Raw genomic sequence first — 27,495 nt, 5'->3', positions numbered from 1 at the left:
GCTCATAAAAGGAACCTAGACTGTAACAGAAGACTATATTTGATAATTAAAACTATATATTTCTCCAATGATATACAATACTATGTAATGCACTGAAAAAGATGGATTTTGGAGTAAGAGCACAATTTGTAACAATAGCATTTTTGGATCACTTCTTCCCATCATCATCCTTATTCCAGAGACCCTTCAGCAATACTGATAATGAAACAAGACATGGAAACAGTGTCACAAACCACGACAGAGCTCTCTGCATGCACTTCAGCCCAGCTTTACCCTTTCTTCCAATACAGATTTCATTACAATTTTGAACCATCTGTAGAGAATGCAGACACACAAAACTAAAACAAGTATCTCCCTATGATTAGAATATCTTAGAGTCTTCAGAAACTTTTCAGATGTACCTTTGATGGAGTCACCCCCACACCCCTAGAACCCAGACAGGGACATGGTCTGTTCCTGTGAGTCCTGCCAGAAAGTGTTTAATGGGTACTTAGAGTTTTGGTTTTCCTTATTCTTCCTCCTCCTCCTCCTCCTCCTCTTCATCATCATCTTCATCATGGCAGTGTGTAATTTCCTGGGGGGCCAGTGGAAAGAGGTTGGGGGGTTTAATCTCGCTGATCGACCGTGTCAGTTGGTGCCGCTTGTAGTCAGAATCTTTGAAATCCACTGAAGTACGGTTCCGGGTGGCAAGGGGGGACTCCATCTCATTGATATCTACATGTGTGTGTTCCACTGTTGACTCATGAGGCATCTAGAATAAAGTCAGAGGTTCAGAAAGTGGAGGGGGCAAAATAGCTATTTCCCCAGCCCTAACCCCGTTCCCCCTTTAGGTGGCCATACATGGGGATGTCTATCCTCGACCAGAGGCCAAGCCATGTTAGATACTGAAGTGTCTTCCCAGAACTACCTAAAGCTACCTATCTTCTCTCTCCAACCCTCAAAACTGTGCCCAGATTGTTTACTATAGTCTGAAACTGAATAAGATGGGAAAAAAAGAGAGCCTTATTTCTTATTTCACAGAAAAACAGTGCTGAAATATAAATCAGTATCAGAATGGAATATAAAAACCACATTTCTCTCAATTAGTGCTAATAAAAGAGGAAAGTCTTCACCGTTTAAACAACTTTTAATAGAGCAGATTTCAGAGTAAAGTTATACCCTGTAATCTATCTTAATCACACTTTCTCAAAGACTCCTTTTTGTGCAACCTGCCCTTGGGCTTCAAGCATGTTAAAAAGGAATGATCCAAACTCTCCCATCCCATCCCACAAAGCTGGCTGCAGATCTTGGCCTTCAGAATATCTTAACTGTAAACAGCCTACAGCTGTATTAACTCACCAAGACATGGGCAGCTCTGAAGAGGTAGCTGAATGGGTAGTACAGCAGATTGATGAAAGATGCTGCATAGAGATCAGCATAACGCATCACCTGACTGGCAAAGAGGGTCTGCCGGGAGCCACTGCGAAACAGGCTTCCCATCATCCCATAGCACATATCCATATCATGAGTTACTTTCTAAAAGAACAACGGTGATTGTCAGCTCATTCAAAAAAATATTTATTGAGCACTGGCTATGTGCCAGTCCTTGTATAAAATCAAATAGGAAAATCACTTAAACTTTATTTTCTAAGTTTTCTCCCAAATCCCACTTGGATACCTTAATACGTCTCTGGATGGAGCTAATGTCTGGGCGCTCATTGCTGCTGCTGTCAAGGTGCCTGGAGACAAAAAAAATCCAGTGAAAATGTCTAGAAAAGACATCCCTTACACCTAGGTGACTCCCAAAGAGGTAGATAGGTTTTAGGGAAGAAAATTTTAGAATTAGGAAAGAAACTTACTTGTAGAGTTCAGCCAAGAAAATATCCAAGCTCTGAAGCTCTTCAAAAAGTGCTAGTTAAGGTTTGGAAAGAAAAGGAAAATGTTTTAAATAAAAAGCATCCAGTTTTTAACTATTGCTAAAAACTATATTAAAAAGTTGCGGATATGACTGAAAAGTAAAGCCATAAGTGAGTAGATAAAATTACTTTCTTCCTCTGCCCCTTCAGGAAAACTTATGCACATATCCTGTCTGCAATCTGGCAGCAGATGAACACCAGTTTCCTCTAACTGCCCTTCTGACTACGACTCTCCTTCCAACCAGATGCTGATTCTGAGCTCACCAAGTGCCAATTCATATTCCTATCTAAATCGTATTAGCAAAGCAAGTAGTAAAAGAATTAGGTGACTTGTCTAGAGTTACAAGTCCAGGAAATACAGCCAAATCACCTAGGTGTCTAGAACTTCACAGATGGAAAGCTGAAAATGTGGGTGAAAGGCTAGCCTGAAAATCCCACTGATAAGTATAAACAATAGCAACAGCTAGCGTCTACTACATGCTTTCTGTGTGTTCCAGCTTTTCTCAACCTGGGTTCCCCAAAGAGAATTAAGCTTTAATGTATCTACTGTATATAAAAAATTTATCTGCCATTTTTGTGAGAACTGAAGAGTCATTTGATCATCTTCTCTGGGGTCTGGATGAGGAGCCTTGGTTGAGAAAGACTGTTACTTCTACCTTCTTTATACACACGTTACCTCGGTCAAGTCTCATCAGCTCTATGAAGTAGGTATTATTATTATCCTCATTTTCGCATTTGAGGAAACTAAGGTACAAGTGTCTCAGTAACTTGCCTAAGGGCATGCAGGCATTACCTTTCACCACACTGGGTGATGCTAGTAGCTAGGACTGGTTGGATAAATTGTCAAATATCTTTACTACATACCTAGATCCAAGCTCATATTTCAGTGTACACAGTGTAGCTCATTTCAAGGAATGCAATTTGGCCTCATTCTCTACTTCTTAGAAGAGCAAATAAAAAATACCAGGAGGTGATTAACACTCAGAACCATCAATGCCCCATAATCCCAGATATGGGTTGGTAGCCAAAAGACTGGAACTAGTAGCTTGGTTGGACAAATATGGGACTACAGAGGAAAGTGGAGTTCACAGGTTAGTTGCTATTATAATATAACTCAGGAGAATAACATTTTATACTCAACCTTGAAGGGATTCAAGAAGAATGCTGAACAAGATAACCTCATATTACCTCAAATTCTGGAGTTCTGTGAAATATCTGGCTATCTGGGAAGGAGGTATACAAACAGCAAGACCTGTCTTTTGAATACTTCTGACCTCATGCATATAAAATAATGGTTCATCAAAGAGGACTGGTTCACAGCTGGCCATTTAGATAAACGCTAGCTATATCAACGACTGATAAAATAAGAGTAATGGCTCCTTACAACTCTTATCAGTCCAGACGTGCAGCTCCTGTGCAAGTTCAGGAATCACCAAGAAAGTTCGCCACCCTTGCCGTTTCTTTGATTTTAAAATATCCCCAAAAATGTGATCTCCAATATACAAAATATCCTTCCCCTTGGCTCCTAACAGATCACAGATTGTATCAGATGAACCTGAAACAATGGAATGAACAATGAGAAAACGAAAATGTCTCCATATTAAAAACTAGTGCCCCAAGTACCATAACCATTAATATAATTGATTTTATTCTTATAATTATGTGAGGGACATATCTAGAAAAGGAGCTCAATTGTGGGTCATTGTCTTTAAGACTCACGATTGTCTTCTTTTCATCATTCTTTTTATTGCCTCTAAGACAAGGCTTTCAGTTCCACTGTGCTGACCAGGGCTCTTGACCAAATCCAAGAGCAACAAAACTACATGTCTCACAGCTTTAGTGTATATAACCCTCACAAGTACCACTGCATTTTCTCATAACAGATTGTCCATTAAATTGGTTTTGTTCAACTGTTTCTCATCCAACAAAATATCCATTTGTGTCCACAGAGGTTCCTTAAGGACTCCTTGAGAAGCACCTCAGACGATTCCAGGACACTCAGAAAAGCTTCAAAATAAGTAAAAGGATGGGGAAAATGGATCCTTTCAGTAAAAATCAAAGATTCATTGGGACATAATAACAACTTCTCAAACCCATTCTCCCTGCCTCCTACTGCATTAGTAGGTGACTTAAATATACCTTCAGTAGATGCTATCTTTAGAATCCTTAAAGGTATATGTGCCACTATGCTGGGAGGGAATCAGAGCTTTCACAGTGAGGTCTGAGCAAAGACTTACACGAAATAAAGGGAAGTGTGCAACTCACCTCCTGAATAGACAATACCATGCTGTAAGGGGCCTGTGTAGGTACCAATTTTCAGTTTGCCAGTTTTCTATGAAAAGAGAATATGGACTTTGTAGTACTTTATCATTCTATCAAAATCTCCACCCAAAATGCTACCTGGCTAGGCAACCGTATGAACGGCGCTTTTGAATTATATTCTTTTAAATTATTTGGCTATATCAATTAAGGCCAAAACTCTTAGAATAATTTAAAAAAAAAAAAAAGATATGGCTAATTAGTTAAAAATACCTGTTTCCTTAGGGAGAGTAGGAATGGGAAAAGGAGAAACATGAAGGACAATGTGCTAATAGAGAGATCATCCTCTTGACTTACAGTATCCACCTGGCGCAGTACTGTGCCTTCTCCAAAAAAGAGTGGTTTCCGTGCATCCACCAAGATCAGGTCAAAGTAGGACTGCCATGGTCGATGGGAGCTCCCTGGCTGATGAAGGAGAAACAGCAAGAGCTGAAACGTCACTCCTAACCTTAAAGCACTCAGATGCAAGGAATGTAGAAGTACTGATATATTCAAAAGAGTCCACTATTTAATTAAAAACATATTCTATCTTATTATAAGCCACATCCTTTTGGGAGCAGGCATGGTGAAAATATAAATAATGACTCCAAAATCTCTATATCTTCAATTATTTAATCTACTACTTATTAACTTATTTCACAGCAAATTAATACATGAAAGTGTGTTCATACTGTGAAATGGGCTAAAAAAGCCTCAAGGGGCTAAGGAGGGACACAAATCAAAACTCAAGAGAAATTAAGAAAGAGGCAGATCAGCATCAGAACAAAAGTACATAAACTAACATGGAACTATTAGGAAATTTTACTGGTTATGTCTTCAGAATGATGGCTCTAGGTATACATTGGCTTTTGCCTCATACTGCAGGTTAACCACAGCACTAATGTAAAAATTATGCCCATTAATATTATGCCCATCCTGAAATGGCATTAATCATTTAAGGTCAAGCTGAAAAGCACTGCATTCTGTGCTTTTGGGTGACCTCAAAGCAGGAATTTACTGACATTTATTCAAAGAAACCTAGTCGAAATCCCAAGAGTATGTGATTAAATTGCATTGAATGTTCCTTAAATCTAAGTGCAGTTATGCTGCAGAAATATAGACTTCTCTGCTAAGTATCAAGGTTAACTGTTCTCTTGGCACAATAACTAATGGTAAAATCTAGATGGCATTACGAGTATACATATTTTTTGTTTCTTTTAATCGGGTATCTTCTTCAACCTGAAAATTCTTTTCATTGCCACACAAACTTAACAATTCTGCATAGAACTTCTTGGGCATAAACTTATTCTGATCCCATCCTACTTAATATGACATGAATCTCTCTTTTGTTTCTCTGTACCAAGTTTTCCGATTGCTAGCAACTTTAAATTTTACCGGCTCCTGCATTACTTATAATGTTAATAAAGATTTCTGGATAGTTCCTGACCAATTCCTAACCATCAATATTTCAGGCTGATTAAATGCATTTATTATTACTAAAGCAATGGTCTATTAATTTACACGTAGTACCTTGGGGCCATGTGGGAAATCAAACAGGTAAGTCATAATTTTCTGGAAAAAAAAAATCCAACATAAGATCCGTATACTACTTCTGCAAAAGAGAAAACCCCACAAGCTTTTCATAAGACATGTATTTTTCAATATAAGATTCATCGCATTCTTATTTTCTCTAAAGTTTATATGGAAGCCAGAAATTAATGCTTCATCGTTAACCACAAACATACAAAAACTTCTGTCATTCTCAATAAGACATGGGCTTCTTCTAGGAGAGAGTTTTATACAGATTCATCCATATATCCCTATCCAATTCAACTAGTGGACTGGAACACATATTTGGAAGTAAAAGACATTTGATGCAGAAGCATGGAGAAAACTAATGACTTACATGGAAATAACATACCTTGGCCTTCTTACTAATGTTCCCAGACCAACTAAGCTAATGAACCACTGGCTTTGTAAGCCACTTACTCTAAATCGCCAGATTTCTAAATCAAGATTTTACATAAAGAAGATGGGAAGCACTGAACTTCTTGCTACTACTATGAACTTGTAACTGTCAGCAAAAGTAAGATGAAGCTAAGGAGTTCAATCGGCTTTTCTACATGCTTTGTAATCATGGCAAAAAAAAAAAAAATGTAAATTAAGCAGTAGTAAATTTTGACGGCTAAGAGTTAAAACATCTTTGAACTATCTATTGCTGTCTGTCTCCCAATAGCAGGGAGGGTATGTATGCATGTACAATAAAGGGTGTGATTTAAGTTTATATATATAATGTGCCAAAGAGGCACAGAAGCCATTTTATAATCAGCATAAATGTTGTAAATAAACTCCGAATTAAAGCGTTCAAGTAGCCAACTGTAATCAGGGAAAATAGTCAAAATAAAATATTTAGGAAAATTGTCAAAATAAAATATTTAGGAAAATTTGATGTAGCCCTTATATTATGTATTTTTGCTCTTTTCACTCTGCTTTCAAAATGAAATGGCAGAAACTACCCTTAAAAAACTATCTTCCTCATTATCATAACAGTTCTTTAGTCCAAAATAATTCCTCTGTATAAATAAACAAATATGAGTATTATGCACTTACATCTGTATATTTATAGTCACTGTTGGTGGCAAGAAATACTTTCCCTACTTCCTTCATCCGGCTCAGAAGCAAAGGCAGTTTTCCCTGAAATTTAATAAAATGATGAGTGAAATACTAAAGCACAAACATATATTCATTTAAACTGTGAGGTAGTCATATGCTGCAGGGGTCCCCAACCCCAACTGTTAGGAACTGGGCTGCACTATAGGAGGTGAGCGGCAGGCAAGCCAGTGCAGCTTCATCTGTATTTGCAGCCGGTCCTCAGCGCTAGCATCGCTGCCTCAGCTCCATCTCAGATCATCAGGCATTAGAGTCTCATAGGAGCACCGGTCCCTGGTGCCAAAAAAGTTGTGGACCACTGATATAATGGACTTTTGTCCACTGAAATAACAGGAGATGCCCTTTAAGGGTTGGTTGGTTTCAGAATTTTGCATTTGAAAAACCACATTATCATTATGCATGAATTAACAAATGTAATATACATGGTGTAGATAATATATAGATTTCACATAAAATGACTCATAGAAATGATTATATGCTTATTAAAAACATATATCTACCTTCCTATTATGTCTGCCTCTAGAAAGAGTTTAAATTAACTTGTGATCTCTTAAAGTATGTGAATTAGGTGTGCTACAGATCAGGAGAAGCTGATTTTAAACATCACCAGCAAAATCCTCTATATAGGGAGATACAGCTTAATTGCATATACTTTCCTTTTAAAAAATATCTTGCAGAAATAAAACAATGTGTGCAGGATGCAACCTAGCAATGTCCAGATGTGCCAGCAGATACATAAGGAAATTCTAACTCCTATGTCACCAGAAAGAAAAACAGCTTTTTTTTTCTCTCACAGTAAATAGATTCCTTTACTCAAATTCTTCTGGACCTCTCCTGACCCCCTCAGCATTCTTTCTTGAAACAGGTGGGGGTGGAAATGGAGGGGAAATGAGGTACAAAGACCAAAAACAACAAATCTGTACCAAAGTACTTTGAGAAAATATTGCACTATGCTACTTTTACTCTGTAAGAAAAGGAACATGTATCTCATCTTATGGCTGTGTGTGTGTTAACTTTTTATTTTGAAATAATTTCAGACTTTTAGAAAAGTTACAAAAATAGTACAGAAGATTCCCATATATTCTTCTTCCAGCTTCTCTTAATATCAACAGTTTCCATAACCACAGCACAATTATTAAAACTAAGAAATTAACATTAGCACAAACTATTAACTACAGATTTTTCTGAATTTTATTAAGTTTTCTACTAGTGTCTTTTAAGATATTTCAATTATCTATCTATCTATCTATCTATCTATTTGGTGAGGCAACCCTTGGTTGACCTCACAGATTGCAAGGACCTTGTCAGCTTACAATCCTGTATTTTTTATTTTTTTATGCCTACAGCACCTGGTCTTCCTAGTTGGTCTCCCATCCAAGTGCTAACCAGGCCCGACCCTGTTTAGCTTCCAAGATCAGACGAGATCGGGCTTGTTCCGGGTGGCATGGCTATAGACTTTTTAAGATATTTTAAAGCTTATTATTTCCTGTTATGTTAAAGACAATTTAACAGTTACATATATGTACATTTAGAAATTCTGACATGGTGGTTTATGAACTTACTATGAACTTGGGAAAATTATTTAATCCCTTTATTCCTCAGTTTTTTCATCTATAAAGCAGAGGTAACAAAACCTAATTCAGGGTTATATGGAAGATTAAATGAGATAATGCATGTAAACACTTAGCATGCTGATGTGCACACAGTAACCACTCTATCTGCTTTTATTATAATTAAAGCTATAAAGACAAATGGAATACTAGGTCTTCTTGACTATCAACAGACAAGAAAAACTATACTAAGATCTATACTCTAGCTGAACACTCATGGTGATTATACTTGGCATATATTATGCCAAGACAAAAAAATATCACCCCTTGTCCATTTTGCTATAAATAGGCATGTTATTCATTTCCCTAACAGGTAAAGCAAGCTCTCATGCAGATCTATTTTCCCTTTATTACTTACATCTTTGACTACATACTTCTCAAGATTTTCAACTGTTTTTTCCTTAAGGGAGCCCTAGGGGAAGAAAAAGGGAAATGAAAGAAGAAAATCAGTTTTTAACAGTTTATAAGACAATTGTGTCTACTAATAATCCAAATACATTTCTTAAGTATTTACCAAAATGGAAAAGTAGATAAAGTGAAGAAGGCCAGGATATAGTGACAGATGTGATTTGCTGCAACTCTGCCTCCAAAATGTGTTTAAAAAAACTATTTTTACTTTAAACTAGAAATAAAAAGGCATTTCATATTTACTCAGTAAATTTATAATAAATGTAAATATTAGTGTGATTAGTCAAGCGTGAGATATTTGAAAAAAACAAAATGATCATAATCATCCCCAAAGGATACAGTAAGTATATTAACACTAAAATCTCTTCTCGGTATGCTTGGGAATTACAAACTGAAATAAGATCTAGAAGCCAAGCACCACCATTGAGGAAAGATCAGCATCACCTCTGAAAGCAGGACAGCTAAAGACAAGAGTAAAAGTATTATAGCCAGCTATCACTAGGGGAAAGATCCACTTTTTTAAGAGGAAATATTCTGTTCTATTTGCACTTAGAAAGTTAATGTGTCAAATCATAAAATACATGCCAGAGAGTGAGCAGGTGAAGAAGGAGCTCTTAGGTACCTTGTAATGAACCCAGTCAACAGCATCTCTTACATCTTGGAACATACTCCGGTAAGACATGAAGAGGTCTCCATCTTTAAATCCTGTTTCACAGCTACAGAAAAATGAAAAGAACATGACAGGGAATCCAAAGGGGGGTAAATAAAATGAATATCAAACACTGCCCAGGGACCCAAAGGTTCCATTATTACGTGGATAAAGGTGCTGGCTAATTAGGAAAATAATTACTCCCTAATGAAAATCCATTCTGACCACCAGAGATGACTATAGTGTTCAATGGAATACAATAATTGTGCACAAATACAAAGTGATAGAAGAATATACTGAATGAAAGCTAAAAGGCCAGTTTCAAAAATGTCAAGTTCTTTTATTCATCACTTTTAAGAAACAGGTTCCCATCAAAGAAATTTTAAACCCTAAAATTGGTAATTTAGGTTCTCTGCACCAACTTTTCTGACGTTGTCTCTAGGTACAAAGGTATTGCCCGCTTTCTATTTAGCTTAGTGACTTACTGCTCCACCAAATTTAGTGCCTTGAGTGGATAAGGCCTACAGGGGATAAGAAGTTAGCAAACTGGTACATATGGCTGAACTTTCACCAGTGGTTATGAATTCCCCCCCAAAAGGAGAGGATAACTTGTTCAAAACTTTAGCAAAATTTTACTTCAGGGAGGATAAACAGTATTTATTCCTCAATCAAATCTTGCTGGGCCTGGGAATGAAACTAAATTACCATCCCTGAATGGCTCCTAGGTAGCTGCTGTGAAATGAGTAGGGGGGTTTTAGTGTAATTCTGCTTGGACAGATAATCATCACACAAACCTCCCACTCAGTTGTCACAATTAGCACCTCTGCTGGCCGTCTTCATTCCCAGGAGAAGCCAATCAGAAGTGGTCCCTTCCAAACATGGCTGCAGCACACTGGCAAGGAGAGGGGCCGTGTGGGAGGTGAGAGCCTGCATGGAGCTGCTGGTGCTGTCCCATCTCTCAGGCTGGCAATGTGGCATCTCTCACTAGCACTAAATTCACTTCAGAAAAGCAGAAAAGACCTACAATGGCCAGTTCTCTAAAACCCTGTACATTAATTTTAAAAAAATCAATTGGTAAAAAAATTATAGTATGTACATACCTGGTATATCTGGGACAATTAGTAAAAAAATCTACTAGGCAGGCCAACAGGTAGGTTTCTGAAAAATGAAGAATAGATATTCATAAGCTATAAGTGAGATAATTTGAACTTATTTCATTATCTCCCTTGAGCAAAGATAAATCATCATGGAAAGAAGAGAAAGGATCGGTATATATAAGCATAGAATGAGTCTACCTGGTAGGTTGAATAGTGTATTCAGAATGTAAAATCTTTCAGTGTCATCTCGTTGGATAAATTTATTTGGATATTGCTCTCTAGTTTCTGGTCTGAAAGAAAAAATTTTAATTAACTGACACTCAAAAGTTAACATTATAATAACAGAAATATTTATCATTCAAAAATGCATTCAAATATTTTGGTGGCTACATACAAAGCAGGATTCCAAATATCACACATGAAGATGAACAAGCTTGGGTTCCAGTTCTAAAAGTTCTCGGTCTGATAAGGGAGGTGAGTTACATACACAGACAATTATAACAAGATGAAAAATCACAACTGCCACAATAAAGGTGCAAAGAGCTATGAGGAAACTGAGGAAGGGGAGACCATTTCAACTTAGGGGGTAGAGAGAAGTGAATGTGGGAGTGAAGAGAGGAAAATCTAGGAAGGATTCATGAAATTGGCGGCATATGAGCTGGTCTTTAAAGGCTAGGTAGACCAATTCAGAAACTAGTCCAATTTGAGTAGAGAAAAGGGAGCACAGGAAAAAAACAAACAAAAAAACTAGAAAGATAAATTGAGGCAGATCATGCTATTGTTCTTATACTTCATTCAGGGGCCAAAGAGTACCACCGACAGTTTTTAAGCAGAGGGATAAAATTATCAGAGCTGAATTGTAAAACCTTTAAATTAGTTGCGGTTTTAGGATAAAGTGGAAAAAGAAATGTGATTTTACAAAAATGGCTACAAATTCTTCCTATCCCTTTATATTGTGACTGCAATTCCTCTGATTAAGAGATTCCATCCTTGAATACAGGCTTGAACAGCAGTAAATGGGATCCAAATACGAGACTTGGAAAACACTTGTGCATTGGGGCTTACCTACACTTGCTGCACTTGGAACTCTGAGACTACTAAGTGAATGCGAGTGAGATAACTCACTGGAGGATAAAAGGCTACATGCAGAAATGAGGCACCCTAGCCAACAGGCTGCCAGCTTCCAGACATGTGAGGCAATTCCAGATCAGCTAAGCAACCCCAGAACTGCCCAGCTGACTCTCAGAATTTTGAGCTAAATAAAATGGTCATTGTTCAAGCCACTAAATTTTAAAGTAATTTATTATGCAGCAAAAGCTAACTGACACAGAGACAAATGACTAGGAGGTCCATTAAGTAATAATTGCAGCAGTCCAGATATGAGCAGTAGGGTACCTGCCCTAGAGTGGTGGCAAAGGAAATTAAAGGGAAAATTACATTCAAGAGAGACTGTCAAGGTAAAACAAACAAGATCAGGCAATTGATTGGGTGTGGCAGATGAGGAACATGAAAATCAAAGATAATGATGCTCGCACTGAGGTCTCTCTCAGAGTTGGCACTACCATTAACAGAAATATGAAAACTGGAGTAGATATAAGAGTTTTATTTTGGATACATTAAGCTTAAGTAAACAGATTTTTATAGCTAATTAGAAACAAAGGTCAAGAACTTAAAACAGAGATTCCGACCTGAGAGATAACTGGAATCATCTCTACACAGGCAGTAGGTGAAATTATGAAGACTATTAAAGTAGATAAGACCACTTAAGATATAGAGAACGATGATTGAGATTATATCGATGGATAACATTTAGGGTTTAAAATAAAGCCAGTGAAACCGAAGTCTGAGATGCACGAGAACCTTGGTGAGTGAAATGAAATATTGCAAGAAGAGGAAGGGGGTAATATGAAGAAAAATATTACAGAGAAACCAAAAGGGAGAACTAAAATATAAAAATGCACAACTGTCATGGTAAATTTATAGAGATCAACTAATCTAAATAAAGAACCTCAAATTTAAAGTCCATAGTTAAGAGTTACATGGATAAATTCTTGCTTGGGTTTGTTAACCACAAATGGCACAAACTCTAGTTAGAAATATAAAATCCCATTGCCCCCTGTCTTTGTCACCCATCCGAAATAAGAGTTCTAATAAAGAATAACTTTGTAGAATATCTCATGTTCTAGCCTTCCAAGATTTTCTGTAATAAAAATTAGGGCAGAAAGGAATAGTAATGATACGCTTTCCTCAATCAGGTTTAGTAGGATGACATTGTCCCCTTAGATATACTTTCCTATTCCATCATTAAAGAGTAATTCCTTTACATAAGGATAGTTAACAGTTATTTACTAGGCAATTAGAACCCCAAATGACTTACGAATATAGTTAACAATTATTTTAAGTTGAGTGTCAAATCATGCTAATATATATTTTAAATACAAAATTAATTCAGGGGGAGGTAATGTATGATGAAGGAATGCTAGACTTGGAGTTGGGTGGAAAACAGAGTACAGACTATTGCTAACTTTCTGCGACCTACAGAATACAGATTTGATCTCGATGTTATTGTATTCTAAAACTTTTTAAAAAGTCTTTGTCGTTGTCCAAAAAAGAGGGCACAACTCATTGGCAAGGTATGTAAGGTGCTGTCTGATGGAAACCTAACTTCCCTTCCAGCCTTGTCCACCACTATACTTCAATACCTCTCTCCCTCATCTCCACCGTCTCTCCTTCTCCATGGGCTTTTCCTTTTGACTTTACAGACTGTACAGTACTGCGTGCTGCTTCAATGATTCTGCATTGACTCATAAATGACTCATTTTTGAAACACTAATGTGTTTCCCAAAGGAGTTATTTGGAAAGTTTACTGGTTTATTTGGGGGAAGAAAGGTCTGTGGATATTGAGTTAGTAAATCTAACTGTACTACTAATTTATAGAACTGCTTCCCTTCCTTTTCTTCTGATTACCTCTCCTCGCATTACACAAAAATCCCTTTTCAGACATTAATAAATAGAATGTTAGTTCACTTTCACTGGGATTCTGAATTATAGTGATAATATTCCTTATGTAAAATAGCTTAGGTTGCTAGTATTATTTGCAATCACTTCATGTTCTAAATCCTGTCTCCCGATATTCATGGATCTTGAACAAACCCCTCATGAGAGGAACAGTAAAAGAAAGGCGGAAATAACAGTGAAAGAGAGGCCTGCCCAGATGTGTCAAGACAGCGTGTTTCTGCCACTTTCCTCACTATGTATTCTTGGAAATCTTTGAGCCTGACACCAGCAAAAGCATCTTGCATCAGATTCTTCGATTCTAAGTAGGGCTTTGCTGTCACCTCAGATTTAAAGGAAAGTCTAGTACAGTTTCAATTAGCCTGTGCCTCATCACAACAGATATTTACCAAAAAAACATTGTCTCTTTAACAATTTCAATGCAGATTGTGCAGTTTTTACAACTTTGCCATTGAGAATGAATAATATATGATGAAGTTACATAAGAGATTAATACATATTTTGGTTTTAAGAGTTGCTCTGACCCTCATACAGTGTCAGCGGTAAATTAAGTAATATGATAGAGAAGATGTAATGTAACTATAAAACCAAAATTATAGAAGTTGTCAAATTGTGGTATTGTGATTTTTGTTTGCTTGTATTTACATTGTACCATTCGATGAGTTGTTTTTCAATTACAGTTGGCATACAATAGTATATTAGTTTCAGCTGTACAGTGTAGTGATTACAGATCTGTATAACTCACAAAGTAATCACCCCACTAAATCCGGTACCCCTCTTCCCCCTTATATATTGATTTCAACATTATTAACTATTTTCCTTATGCTACACTTTACATCTTCAAGTCTATTTTGCAACTATCCATTTGTACTTCTTAATCCCTTTGCTCTTTTCCCCCATACCTCCAAACCCCGTTCTCATCTAGTATTCCTTAAAATATTGTGTCTATGAGTTTATTTCCGTTGTTGTTTTTGTTCTTTAGATTCCACATGTACATGAAATCATGTGATATTTGTCTTTCTCTGACTTATTTCATTCAGTGCAATACCATCTAGGGTCCATCAAGGCAATATCTTTTTCCATCCTCTTCTTTTTAGTCTGTATGTGTCTTTTAATCTAAAGTGAGTCTCTAGTAGGCAACATATGTAGGGGTCTTGTTTTCTTATCCATTCAGCCACTCTATCTTTTGGTTGGAGCACTTAATTCTTTTCCATTTGAGGTACTTGTTGACAGGAATGTAGTTATTACCATTCTTTGTGTTTTTGATACATGTTTTTTCTTCTTAAAGAAGTTCCTCCAACATTTCCTGTGATATTGGCTTGGTGTTGCTGGGAAGCTCTTCACCTGTCCTTTGACTTGAAATGACAGCTTTGCTGGATAAAGTATTCTTAGTTGTAGATCCTGAGTTTTCATCATGTTGAATATTTTGTGCCAACTCCTTCTATCCTGAACAGTTTCTTTTGAGAAACTGGCTGCCAGTCTATGGGTGCTCCCTGGCAGGTAACTAACCGCTTTTCTCTTGCTGCTTTTAAGAGTCTTTCTTTATATTTAACCTTTGGCATTTTAATTATAATGTGTCTTGCTGTGGGCCTCTTTGGGTTCAACTTTTTTGGGACTCTTTGAGCTTCCAGGGGTTATCTATTTCCTTCACCAGATTAGGGAAGTTTTCCATCATTATTTCTTCAAATTGCTCTTCAACATCTAGTTTTCCTTCTGGAACCCCTATGACATGGATATTTTTATCTTTAATAGTGTCCCATAGACTCCTTAAATTATTTTTATAGTCTTGGCTTCTTTTTTCTTGCCATTCTGATTGAGTGTCCTTGACTTTGCCATCCGTTATATAGGTCATTTGATCCTCTTCTTTATTTCACTTTGTTTATTCCATTTAATATACTTCTCATCTCAGGTAATGTGTTCTTCATTTCTGACTGGTTCCCTTTTATAATTTCCATTTCTATTTTTATGGTTTTTTTTTTTTAGCTTTGTTAAAGTTCTCACTGAATTCCTCTACACTTCCCCAAAAGTTCATTGAACATCTTTATAACCAGTGTTTTGAACTCTGCATCTGTTAGATTGTTTGACCTCATTATTTCTGGATCTCTGTTCTGCTCTCTCTTATGGTTTCTGCTTCTTTGTCTCCCCATTTGGCTGCTTTTCTGTGTCTATGTACTAAGCAAAGCTCTTAAGTCTCCTGGTCTTATTAGTGTGGCTTTGTGCGGTAGGTGTTCAGTGACACAGTCCTGAGAGGGGTTCAGCTGCAGGCCCAGTTTAGCCCTATCCTGTGCCCCTCGGGGGCCACCTGTTAAGATTCAGCGAGCAATCCGCAGATGCTAAACTTATAGTTGCCTCAAGAGGACACACCAAAAACTGAAGTCAGCTGCCACTAGTGTGAGTCTTGGCGCTGCTCAGCAAGGAGCACTGGGCTCACTGAGGACACAACTGGATGTGGCTTGGGTGGGGCCACAGGTTTGGAGAGGTGGAATTTCAGGGACTCCTCTGGGCTGAGCGACCTCTGTTATTCAGTTCGATGACCTCTCTCAGCTATGGTGGCATTGAGTCCACACACTAGGAGTGGGGAGGACTCAACAGAGGAACAGTGGATACTGCCAACACTTCTGCCTGGAAGAAAGCCTTGCCTCTGGTACCCTTGCTCCAACAATTCAGTGTCCCCCGTAAGTCCCTGCTGACCCCGTGCAGCCAACCCAGTGCTGGTACTCAGAGCGAGCAGGTCTGTCGACACTAAATTTAATCTGCTGTTTACTAGGGTGAACAGCCCAAATTAATAAGAATAGCAGAAATATTCTGATTAGGAAAATAAAGCTTATCCTTATTTGTTTTAAATATCACGCTGTATTCATTGTTAACTCTGTTTTAAAAAATTTTAACATGATCAAATATTTGAAGCTATTCATTAGAATATAAGAAATCATGTATTAGCTATTAAAAATCTCAGTCATTTACACTGCTGTAATTTAAAATTTTTCAAAGCATACTTTTTATATACATACCTCTTCTGTGCAGCTACCTGAGAACTGTATTAAAAAGGAGAAAATAAAAATCTTAGAATTTCAAATAAGTCAAAGCCACCAGAGTTCTTTTGGGGCAAGTTTCAAGATTAGCTTTGTTGAATGCTGATTAATTAGAAGGCACTTAATTTAAACAAAATGAAACTGCTAACTATGTTTACAAGTCAGTTTGGGTCCTAACTGCCTAATAAATAATTGTTAAGTATCCTTATGTAAAAGAGTTATGATAAATGAACAGGAAAGTATTATTACATTCAGGGAGACAATGTCATCCTCATACTGTTTGACTATAAAAACACTATAAAGAAGTTAAAGGTTTCTTTGTACTCACCCCCTTATAAAGTTAAATCCATGTGCACAGACCAAAAGGTTTCCATAGGCATCAACTTTCAAAAGATTTCCATATAGTGTATCAAAGACAAGTCCCCTATGTGAAAATGAAGAAGACAGCAATAAGCAAAGTAATACAGGCAATTATCTTATTTAGTATTACTCAACCACCATGAACCAACTTTATCTTATTCAAACTTTATGGCAACTCAAGTTATGTCCCAAAACAATATAATCCCAGAGGCTAAAATGAGTAAATGAAATCTTAAAAACTAATCCCAGAGTAACTAAAAAATATTTTCTCTGTTCAGATTAATAATCACAACTGTTTTCTTAAGGAATAAGAGCTTAATCAGACAAGGTATAAGCTATAATTCCTCTTAATACAGCTAGTTCCATTCTAAAACAGTCTTAATTTCCTTGACAACTGAGCTGGCTTATATTTCCCTCTATCAGATGTTGTATATGGAACATATATGATAATGGCATTTAAAAAAAAAAAAATCATCTTTCTTAATCTTAAACGCAAACTACCAAGAAGGTAGTTACCAAGTTAAGTGTATCAGCAAAACATTTAACTGCTCTCCAACAACCAAAGGTAGGTGCACTGGTGATTGATTACTGCCCACCAGTTTTAATAATCCCTTTTCTCTTCCATATATGGATCTTCTTCAATAACAATAAACTAAGTTCAATTCAAGAACAAAAAAGATATGGTGTACATGAAAAATCTTGGTAATTTAAGAATCAATACCAATCGCCCTCCCTCAGAAAAAAAGAAAAACCATGAAATACCTTTTTATTTTTATTTTTTGATTAAAGATGAATTTGGAATTATCAATTTTGGGAATAGAGAAAGGGTTCTTAATAAAAAATATATATATTGAAAAATTACCTGGTAGGGAATGTAGAATCATAAGCAAAGCTGAGCAGCTCCTGAGGATAGCCAATAGAAACTAATCTCTCCACAGTAAGCTCAAAGCCAAGAGACTCATACTCCGGAGATTTGTACACTGCACAAAGAAGAAGTTCTCATGAAAAGAACAGCCAATTAAAACAGAAGGCAAATGAATGAATTTCTACTCTCCCATTTCTTTCCTCCTCCTAAATCTGCCGTTTTCCTTCTGTTCCCTCAAACTCCATGTTTTGTGCTGCTCTGAGTAAACTCAGAACTCAACTGTTAGTCTCTGGAAATAGGTCATATTATAGGAGCAGCAGCAACAAATAAATTATCAGACATTTCAGAATAGTTCTTCCATTCTTAAGAACCTTAATCCAAATATTTTTTTCTACTTTATCCTTTCTTTCATGCCCACAATCTAAAGGGAGAGCATAATACTAATACACATGGCTGTGATATTAACTATGAGAGTAACAGTAAACAGAAAACTAGGTAGACAGGTCTATCCATGTTGAAGCCTTCATGGATGCGCACAACTAGTGTAGGAACCCTTCAAAATGAGCTTTTTAAAAAAACCAGTCTGGGAGTTGCAGGTAGGTGAATAAGGGGAAGGGATTGATAAGTACAAATTGGCAGTTACAAAATAGTCATGGGGATATAAAGTATTGTTTAAGGAATATAGTTAATAATATTGAATTAACTATGTATGGTGTCAGACGGGTAGATTTATCATGGTGATCACTTTGTAAGTTATATAAATGTTGTATAAATTGCCAACTTGTACACCCGAAACTAATATAATACTGTATGTATTATAATATTGTATAATTGCAATTTAAAAATAAAAAATTACTGAAAATTTTTTTAAAAGAGTAAGAACAGTCTATTTTTGGAATTCTTATTTGGCTTGGTAGTTGCTTTACAGTTCAGTATAATTCTATTTGTCAGAATTAACTTATTTTCTTATCAGCTCTAACAACATTATAGCCATCAAAATTGCATTTTTTAAGTTATTACTGCAAAAATCAACCATAAAAAGACATGTCTGAGAAAACCTGGATAGGAACTGGGAGTCAGACATTAAAGAATTATGACTCATTTTATTAGACACGATTATGGAAAGATTGGGATGTGCAAGGGTATGCATAAAATATATATACATATTCTTATCTGCCAACGAAGCATACTTTTATAGGTGAAATAAAATGAACTTTGGAATATGGGAGTTTCTCTCTCCTATTGTATATGTCTGAAATTTTCTATAATGAAAACTTTTTAGAATCATCACTGCAGTTCAGCAGAAACAAACGGTTGCTCCTTTAATTACATATCTTCCAAATGAAATATTAGGTAAGCATCCTTCCATCAGTCTCTAGGAGTGAGTTAAGCTACATTAAAAATAAGAAAAATAAAAAAAAAGATCTGCAATCTTGCTAAATGCCAAGTGAGGTAAAAAAAAATCTATTGTTCTTATAGTCTCAAAATAATGCAACTAATATTATTACATTATTATAGTTCTCCTATCTATGACTAACATATGTAGCCTATGCTCAAACTGATTTTTTTCATTGCAATTAGTCTGCCTATCCAAGTTAATGCTAATATTTTAATGGACCAGTAGTGGGTCCATGGACTGGACTGGGTGGCACAGCAGGAAGTGAGCAGCAGGCAAGTGAGCACTGCTTCATCTGTGTTTGCAGCCGCTCCCCAGCGCTCACGTCACCGCCTCAGCTCCACCTCAGATCATCAGGCATTAGATTCTCATAGGTGCACCAGTCCCTGGTGCCAAAAAGATTAGGGACCGCTACTTTAGAATATTTCTTAAAATACATAAAAGAAACCAGTAATACTGGTTGCTGCCACAGAAGGGAGATGAATGGCTAAGACTTTCACGTACTTTCTTTTGCACCGTTAAAACTGGTAACATGTTAATATATTTATCTATTTTTTAAATTAAATTAAAATTTTAAATAAAGTGTTCAAAGTACTTTAATAAACACTTGTCATATTTTAAAAGCCAATAATTTTTAAAGTCCTTTAGGAGATGCTTAAGTCTCATCTCATCTGAACAATGCCAAAAAATGCTGTGGTTTCTTCTGTCACTTTAGGATTAATAATAATTTAATACTAATGCTAACCTCAGTAACATTTTCAAAACTGGCTATATTTTTTTCCTCCCCTCAAGTCCATCCCCATCCTCACCTCTTCCTCCTAAAAATTTTTTTGAAGCCTCAAGTATAAAAAGTCCTAAATATAGATGATATACAGTGGTAAAGTAAGTGTTATACATTCAGATACACTAACAGAAGAACAGGTGTATTATCATAAAAGCAGGAAAGCTTGGTACCCATTGATGTCAATTTGAATTATTTTGAAAATAAAAAATAACATCTCTCACCGCACCCAATGCTTCCACGCCAATTGAAATAACAGTTTAACAAAATTTCCATGAAACAAAAATTACTTCTCTATCCTACGGAGCCCCACTTACTTCAAACAAGAGAGTTAATGAAACAAAATTCCATTACAGCTAACTAATTTGGACAATCCATTGACTCTTATATGATATGGCCCATATAAAGTGTTTTCAATTATTAATTTTTCAGAAGGATAGTTTGTTGGATATGTCTTGAGAATGGGATACAAAAAAACAAACCTCAATCATCCCCTCCAGGCTAACCTCTAAATGACCGATTTTCCCTAGTTAGAGAATCAGGTAATCACAGAGTGATTAAAACTCATGTCTATGAGATAATTTGGAATGAAACCCAAATCAATTCAGAATTTTTAGTGAAAAAAAAATACAGAAGGGAAAAATCTCAAATCCCCATTTTGCAAGGACAAACCCTAGATAAGCAGAAAATAAAACACTATACACTTGCCACATTGTGTTTATTCCAGGGCAGAACTCCCCAAGTGTTCAACTGAGGTGACTTTCTACCTACAGAAATAAATACTTTAAATTTCCTTTCTCTCAATGAGTTTAAGGTTCTTCTCAAATGTACAACGTAGTTTCCTCATTTGCTGGCCTGAAGTTATATAGCAGCTACAAATATCAGCCGAAATCAGAATTTAGGTCTCCTTGATTCTCATCCAAAGCTCTTTGTGACAGGGTACACTACACTACTGCTGTTAAAAATGAATTTCTAGATTACATAGACCATCAAAACTTAAGTTCGGGTGTTGAAACCCACTACTATCTCTTCAATTTCTTTCAACTAGTCCAAAATAAATTGCTCTAGTCACAGGTGGGAATGGATTTAGCAAAGAGCGTCCAAGTTCCACTTTGACAACACTATCTATTTCACTAAGCTCTATATTAATCAGTAAGAACTATGAGCTATTGACATTTTCTCATAAGCTTCCCGGATAATCATTTCAGTAACATGAACTCCCAGGTCATTAAATCATCTGCTAGAGAGTTATACAGTACAACTAGGGCTGGAGAAGCAGACTTGCAGCTGCAGAAAGCACAAGTTTAGATTTTTTGTTCCAAGTGCCTTTTGGGAATAATCACAATTTGTTCTGACCTAGTGGCAAAAATGGCCATTTCCTGAAGCTATAAAGAATGTTATTCCTTAAAAAATAAGCAAATAAATAAAAAGTAAAATTCCTCTTTTAAACAACCAGGCCCTTCAAAGCCATCCTTGAAATATGTAGAGAACCACACATGACCTCAGACTATAGAGCTCTATGCCTCTCCACAGCTGCAAAGACTATCTAATTTCAATTTCTCTCACAAGCTGGCAAGTAAATGATGCATAGTTTTGAGCTCAATTCTTACAACTGACCTTCTAAAACATAGCTAATAGCTTCAGAGTAAACTAACCTCACACATGCATTTTTTATTTCTTCCTCAAGAAAGTCCTCAGGCCTATCCTAATTTACCCAATATCCAAAGACGAAGCAAAAAGTTATTTCAAGGGCCAGAGTCCAAAAAAGAAGACTGCTTCAGCCATTAGAGCAGCACGCACTGTTCTCAGGTTACGTAACTAGCCTATAAAGAGAACAACCAAAGCTTTGAAAGGTGAAGCTACTGAGAGCATTTAAAGATATTCTTTATTCCATCTACAAGGAAAAAACTATCAAAAAATATCAACTGCATGTTGTGGGGATGAAAGTTGTGGGCTCTGTTTTGAGGAGATGCTGTTCATTCAAGATAGAACCTAAGTTAGAGGAGTCAGTGCCTTTGGAACAAGCCACTTTCTGCAGGGAAGTATGGTTTCTCATGCACTTTTTACCTTTGCCACCATGTCACACTGTGGTAGTAGTTTACGGATTTTAGAAAAAAAGAAAGGGCACACCTCTACAGAGGTTTCAGCCTAGCAGAGTGCTGCGGCCAAAATGAGAACTCACATGAGGCAGACGCAGAGTGTGTCACTCCAGTCTTGAAGGAAATTACACAGGCTCTCCCATTAACAACAACAACAACAACAACAAAAACACAAAGCGGGGCTTCTGGTTGAGATGGTGTAGCTTAACACTGTGCTTGCCTCCTCTCACGACCACATCAAAATTACAACTACAGAACAAACGTCACTGAAAAATCACCTAAGGTTTAGCTGAACAGACGTCCTATAACTAAGGATATACAGGAGAAGCCATGACAAGACTGATGAAAAACTGCAAGGAAAAAAAGAGAAAAGAACTATGTTGCTGCTGATTAATTTTTTTTAAAAGCAACAAAACAAAAACCAAAATCTGGTTTTAAAACTGTTGTGATGGGCTGGAACAAAAAGATACCATTTGGAAATTCATATTTATAGGAGTTACCTACCACCTTCCTATTTAGAAGCCTCTGACCATCGCTAAAATTCATGTAATTGGCCATAACAAAACAAGGGTATTGAGCCTAAGTATTGTGCATTACGTACTTTTCTGGCACCCTGGGCCTGGAATACTAGCCAAGTCTGATCCTGAAATGTTAAGTCAAAAGGAAAAAAAATTTAATTTATTTGTCTCAGGTTATTTTCTCTAGCATATTTCAGGTTTATACGATAGAAACTGAATGCAGCTGGTAAAAAGTATTTAAAATTCACTCACAGTAAAACAGACTAAATAAAGATTACAAAAATCCAGAGCCATCTCATCTTGCTTTTAAGTACCCATTTAAACTAAGTCTACCTGTACTTTACTACTTTTCTACTCTTCTAACACCCAGATTTGTCATTTTAACATAGACAAAACCAACATCATGCTGCTAAAAATCTAACGAGATGTCTAAATGTAGAACAGAAGGAAAATTTTATTTAGATTCGGTCAGTGGATTATTTGCCCTCAGTAAGCAGAGTCATATTATTCTTTCATATAGTCAGAAACTACCCAGTCTAGTAAAATGACTGACTCAAAGATACATGAAGAACCCTTGAAGATATTGACACTTTAAAAATACACATTATTTTAACTTCACAGGGAGTCATTTTCCCTACAGACATATATAGGCTTTTGAAAACATATGGTTAGACTCCTCCAACTTCTGGATTTTTTTGTGAAAGGGAGATAGTACTAAAGAGCAGAAACTAAATATAACGTCTAAAAGCCATAAAAACATCACAACTAAGAGAAACCACTACCACTGATCACCATGAAAAACAAAAATCCAACTCAACCACCTAAGAATAGTTGTTTGCTTTTATGCTATAAATGAGATCAATATCAAAGTTCTCAGGTTATTTAGGTTATGCAATATTGGTTTTCTGAGACTAGAAGATATTTCATTAAAAAAACTTAAAAATCTTTCCAATTCTCATATAAACAGATACCAGAGGACTTTTTCCATTTTTCGAAACTATTAGAAAACCCTAACACAACAACATAGACATAATCATAAATTTTATCTCTAATCCAAGAAATCACAAATGATCTAAAAAAAGATTGAAAATTTCTTAAAAGTCTCAATTTTAATTTACTTAAAATACAGAAAGCTGGATATCATGCAATACTTTTAGAAATATAAAATAAAACTAACTCCCAAATGGCTAGATATGTAAATAAGTGAACTAGAGTTTGAAAGACTGCCAATTTCAATTCATTACAAAAGCAAAATTAAATGGTAATTAAGAGATTTACTTGTTTAAAAAATTACTAAGAGTATTAGAAGAATGTCTATTTTAAAATAAAATGAAAAAAAATTACCTAAATTTTTTTCCCCTCTGAGATCCTGTGCACCAGAGGTCCCCAACCTTTTTGGCACCAGGGACCAGGGCTCCTATGACAATCTTAATACCTGATGATATGAGGTGGAGCTGAGGCGGTGATGCTAGCTAGGGCTGGCAGTAGCTGCAAATACAGATAAAGCTTCACTTGCTGGCCCGCTGCTCACCTTCTGCTGTGTGGCCCTGTTCCTAACAAGCCATAGACTGCTACTGGTCTGTGGTCCGGGGTTTGGGGACCCCTGCTGTACACTTTTTAGGAATCTATATTTAGAGTATTATTTTCAATCTGAAAGAGGAAAACGTAAAATTATTGAGATAATAACTTTTAAAATTCTCTTTAACCAAATTTAAAAAACTGAAATAGCTAATACATAATATTTCCCCCAAAATAAGAACAGATCATTGCACTCAACCGCCTGTATAACAGTTAGAGTAATATAAGAAACATGTCATGTTTACTGTGTTACTAGGTATAGCTGGCTCTCCATATCTATGGGTTTTGCATATGCAGATTCAATAAACCACAGACTGAATTATTCAGAAAAAATACAAAAATCCCAGAAAGTTCCAAACAGCAAAACTTGAATTTGCCACACGCCAAGCACTACACTAAATCCACAAGAATGAAGTGATGTGCAGGCATATCCTGCTGTAACCTATACACAAATATAGGTTATATGCAAACACGACACCATTAAATAAAGGTCTTGAGCATCTTTGAATTTGGGTATCCATGGGGATTCCTGGAACCAGTCCCCCACAGATACCAAGAGACAACTGTACTAGATGCTGAGAAAAAAATAATAATAATAGCTCGTGGTCCTTGGCCCGAAGGAGCTCATAGTGCACTACAGAAATAATCAGATATTTATAATAAATTTTATAAGATCAATAACATAATGTGACTTGATTAAGGAGATGTAGAGGGACAGAAAAGGGGTCAATTAACCCAGCTCAGGAAGTCTTAAAACTATGTATGATTTATTCAGGTTTATACAGACAATTCATTTTATAACTAGTATCTCAAGATATTACTATAAAGTTTACAAGACAAAATTTCTGAGATTCGCATTGAGGTAATATGTTCCAAACACCTATGTGAGGGTCAGGGGGAGGCCTGATATTCCTCTTTCCCTGCTGTCTTCTTTTCTTCCCAGTAATACTGTCTTTTCTAAAGAACCCTGCTTTCTCATGATATACTAAAAGTTGGTTGTAGCTGACTTCCCTGTGGGAATGAAAGCCAAATGTTGCCAACTATGTGATAACAACCAGCCTAGATTTTTACTTGTATTCTCCCAATTTTTAAGTACTGACTTCATTTTTAAAACTAACAAACTCTATTTGAGCCAAACTATGGTCCAGGGTCTGAGTTAGGTCCATGGTCTGAGTAAGTTCTGTGGGCCAACCAGTGTGCAACCTCCAGTGTACATTTTAGGTATTAGGTCTAATACTTCCACATAAGTACTCCCATCTAACTGAAATGTTTTGAGTGTCCTCTTTGATAAATCTTAAAAAAGTAAATAAAATTTAGGTACTAAATGAATTGGAAATCCAGGTGGAAATAAATTCATTCTTAAATAACCAACAGATTATGTACTAATAATTCTATGCATGTCAAGGGAAAATTGAGGGGGTGGATAAAAAATAGGAAATAAAGGAACCTTTATGTAGTTTGATCCCCTTACTACAATGTCATAACAATTATGCCATAACAACTGTAATTATCTGAATATGATTCCTCCTCATTACTGTCAAACCAAACAAATGTTCCCAATCACTGAAAGAATCCTAATCACCTCATCATCTGCCAGGTAACAGATTATTAGAGTTCCATGGTCCAATAGGTTTTTATCCATAAGGTTTAACCTAAATCTTTGCTATACAGTTTGATTCCATTATCGTTTGTCCTTTTCTCAGTGGCCATTATCCCCACGATAAAGCAAATATTCAAAGAACATATAAGCAGAAAAGAGGTAATGAAACGATGGTAGCTATTATGTTAGGACTATTTTGAAAAGAAGTTTATTTATCTGTGTTGAAAACAGCCCATGATATTAAAAAAAATATTCACTTTAGTAATTTTACTGATGCCACTAATAATATGGTGTTACATGCTGTTGAGTCAGCTCTAGCTCCAGGTCGCCCTATGAATGAGTAATGTCCACAATGTCCTGTCCTCAACAGTTCTGCTCAGCTCCTGTAGACTCATGCCCATGGCTTCTTTTATGGAGTCACTCCATCTCATATTTAATATTCCTCTTTCCCTGCTGTCTTCTTTTCTTCCCAGTAATACTGTCTTTTCTAAAGAACCCTGCTTTCTCATGATATACTAAAAGTAGGACAGCTTCAGTTTTGTCATTTTTGCCTCCAGCAATGTTTCAGGCTTAATTTGCTCTAGGACTCACTTGTTTGTCTTTCCGGTGGTCCGGGGTATCCATATAGCTCTCTTCTAAGACCGTATTTCAAATGAATCAATCTTTTTTCCTCACACCAACTTTCACATCTGTACACAGTATAGGCATATGTTGGAGATATTGCGGGTTTGGTTCCAGATCACCACAATAAAACAAATGCTGCAATAAAATGAGTCATAATCTTTTTGCTAGCAGAGGGTTTTGGCTTCAATTTGTAAAAAACTCAACATCTCTGAAGCACAATAAAGCAAAGTGCAATAAAATGAAGTGTGTCTATAATCAGTAATATGAGGGAGTGGATTTACTTAGCCTTCGCCTCTAATGACACATCTTTGCTTTTGAGGATCTTTCCTAATTCTTCCATTGCTGCCCTTCCTTCTGAGTCTTAGCCTTCTCTTGACTTCTTGGCTGCAGTCTCCATTTGAACTGACGACTGAACCAAGATAAGCAAATCTTTAACAATTTCAATGTATTTATTGTCTATGTTAAAGCTGTGTATTTCTTCTGTAGTCATGATTTTCACAAGACATTTATTCACAAAAAATATCTGGCTTACACTTGGATGCTTTTATGACTGGCAATGAAAGTAGGGATCATAAACACTTGTAACTGGTTATTTCTTTCATTCATCATGTAATGGAAGAGATGGAACTGGGTTTTATTAAGCAATCTTTTAAATTTCCTAATGCTCTAGGAACAAACCACATATTACTGCAATTCAGAGAGATAAATTTAAAATTAGTGAAAACCCTAAATGGAATACAGAAATGACTTAATGGAAATCAAAGCTTGAAAACTAAGTATAGACTCACATATGTAAAAAAGGGCTGCCTAAAAGTTATTTATATATATGTAGTATTTTTATTATATAAATATATCCCAAAATAATAGTCTTCAGGGTATTTATCTTAACTAATACAAAGAATTTTATCCATGATATAACACACTGAAGTACTGTTTCTTTTAAAATTCTTTCCTAACACAGAGAGTCCACCTCAAAGCATGCTTGGTTGCAGAAATAGTA

At 36.2% G+C, this 27,495-nt stretch overlaps 1 protein-coding gene and 1 pseudogene across 2 annotated transcripts in view; both read right to left on the bottom strand.

Moving 5' to 3' along the window:
• Window positions 1–16: 16 nt before the first annotated feature.
• Window positions 17–27,495, bottom strand: part of LOC105294543 (cytosolic purine 5'-nucleotidase) — a 57,667-nt gene continuing 30,188 nt past the window's right edge. Inside the window, exons 3-18 of one of the 2 annotated variants that reach the window (XM_023532749.1) lie at window positions 17,897–18,014; window positions 17,003–17,098; window positions 16,654–16,677; window positions 10,826–10,917; window positions 10,631–10,688; window positions 9,504–9,597; window positions 8,832–8,885; window positions 6,804–6,887; window positions 5,724–5,765; window positions 4,512–4,619; window positions 4,161–4,227; window positions 3,280–3,450; window positions 1,839–1,890; window positions 1,658–1,718; window positions 1,339–1,515; window positions 17–751 (exon numbers count right to left, since the gene is read on the bottom strand). In XM_023532749.1, coding sequence (XP_023388517.1) covers window positions 509–751; window positions 1,339–1,515; window positions 1,658–1,718; window positions 1,839–1,890; window positions 3,280–3,450; window positions 4,161–4,227; window positions 4,512–4,619; window positions 5,724–5,765; window positions 6,804–6,887; window positions 8,832–8,885; window positions 9,504–9,597; window positions 10,631–10,688; window positions 10,826–10,917; window positions 16,654–16,677; window positions 17,003–17,098; window positions 17,897–18,014 — 1,541 coding nt within the window. In that variant the 3' untranslated portion in view covers window positions 17–508. The remainder of the gene's footprint in view (window positions 752–1,338; window positions 1,516–1,657; window positions 1,719–1,838; window positions 1,891–3,279; window positions 3,451–4,160; window positions 4,228–4,511; window positions 4,620–5,723; window positions 5,766–6,803; window positions 6,888–8,831; window positions 8,886–9,503; window positions 9,598–10,630; window positions 10,689–10,825; window positions 10,918–16,653; window positions 16,678–17,002; window positions 17,099–17,896; window positions 18,015–27,495) is intronic. The other variant, XM_011363809.2, reaches the window with a different exon arrangement.
• LOC111742248 lies at window positions 8,201–8,319 on the bottom strand (annotated as a pseudogene).

This window comes from Pteropus vampyrus, unplaced genomic scaffold (genome assembly GCF_000151845.1).
Source record: "Pteropus vampyrus isolate Shadow unplaced genomic scaffold, Pvam_2.0 Scaffold89, whole genome shotgun sequence".
NCBI lineage: Eukaryota > Metazoa > Chordata > Mammalia > Chiroptera > Pteropodidae > Pteropus > Pteropus vampyrus.
The sequence above is the reverse complement of the archived record's forward strand: the minus strand, read 5'-3'. Positions and strand labels throughout refer to the sequence as shown.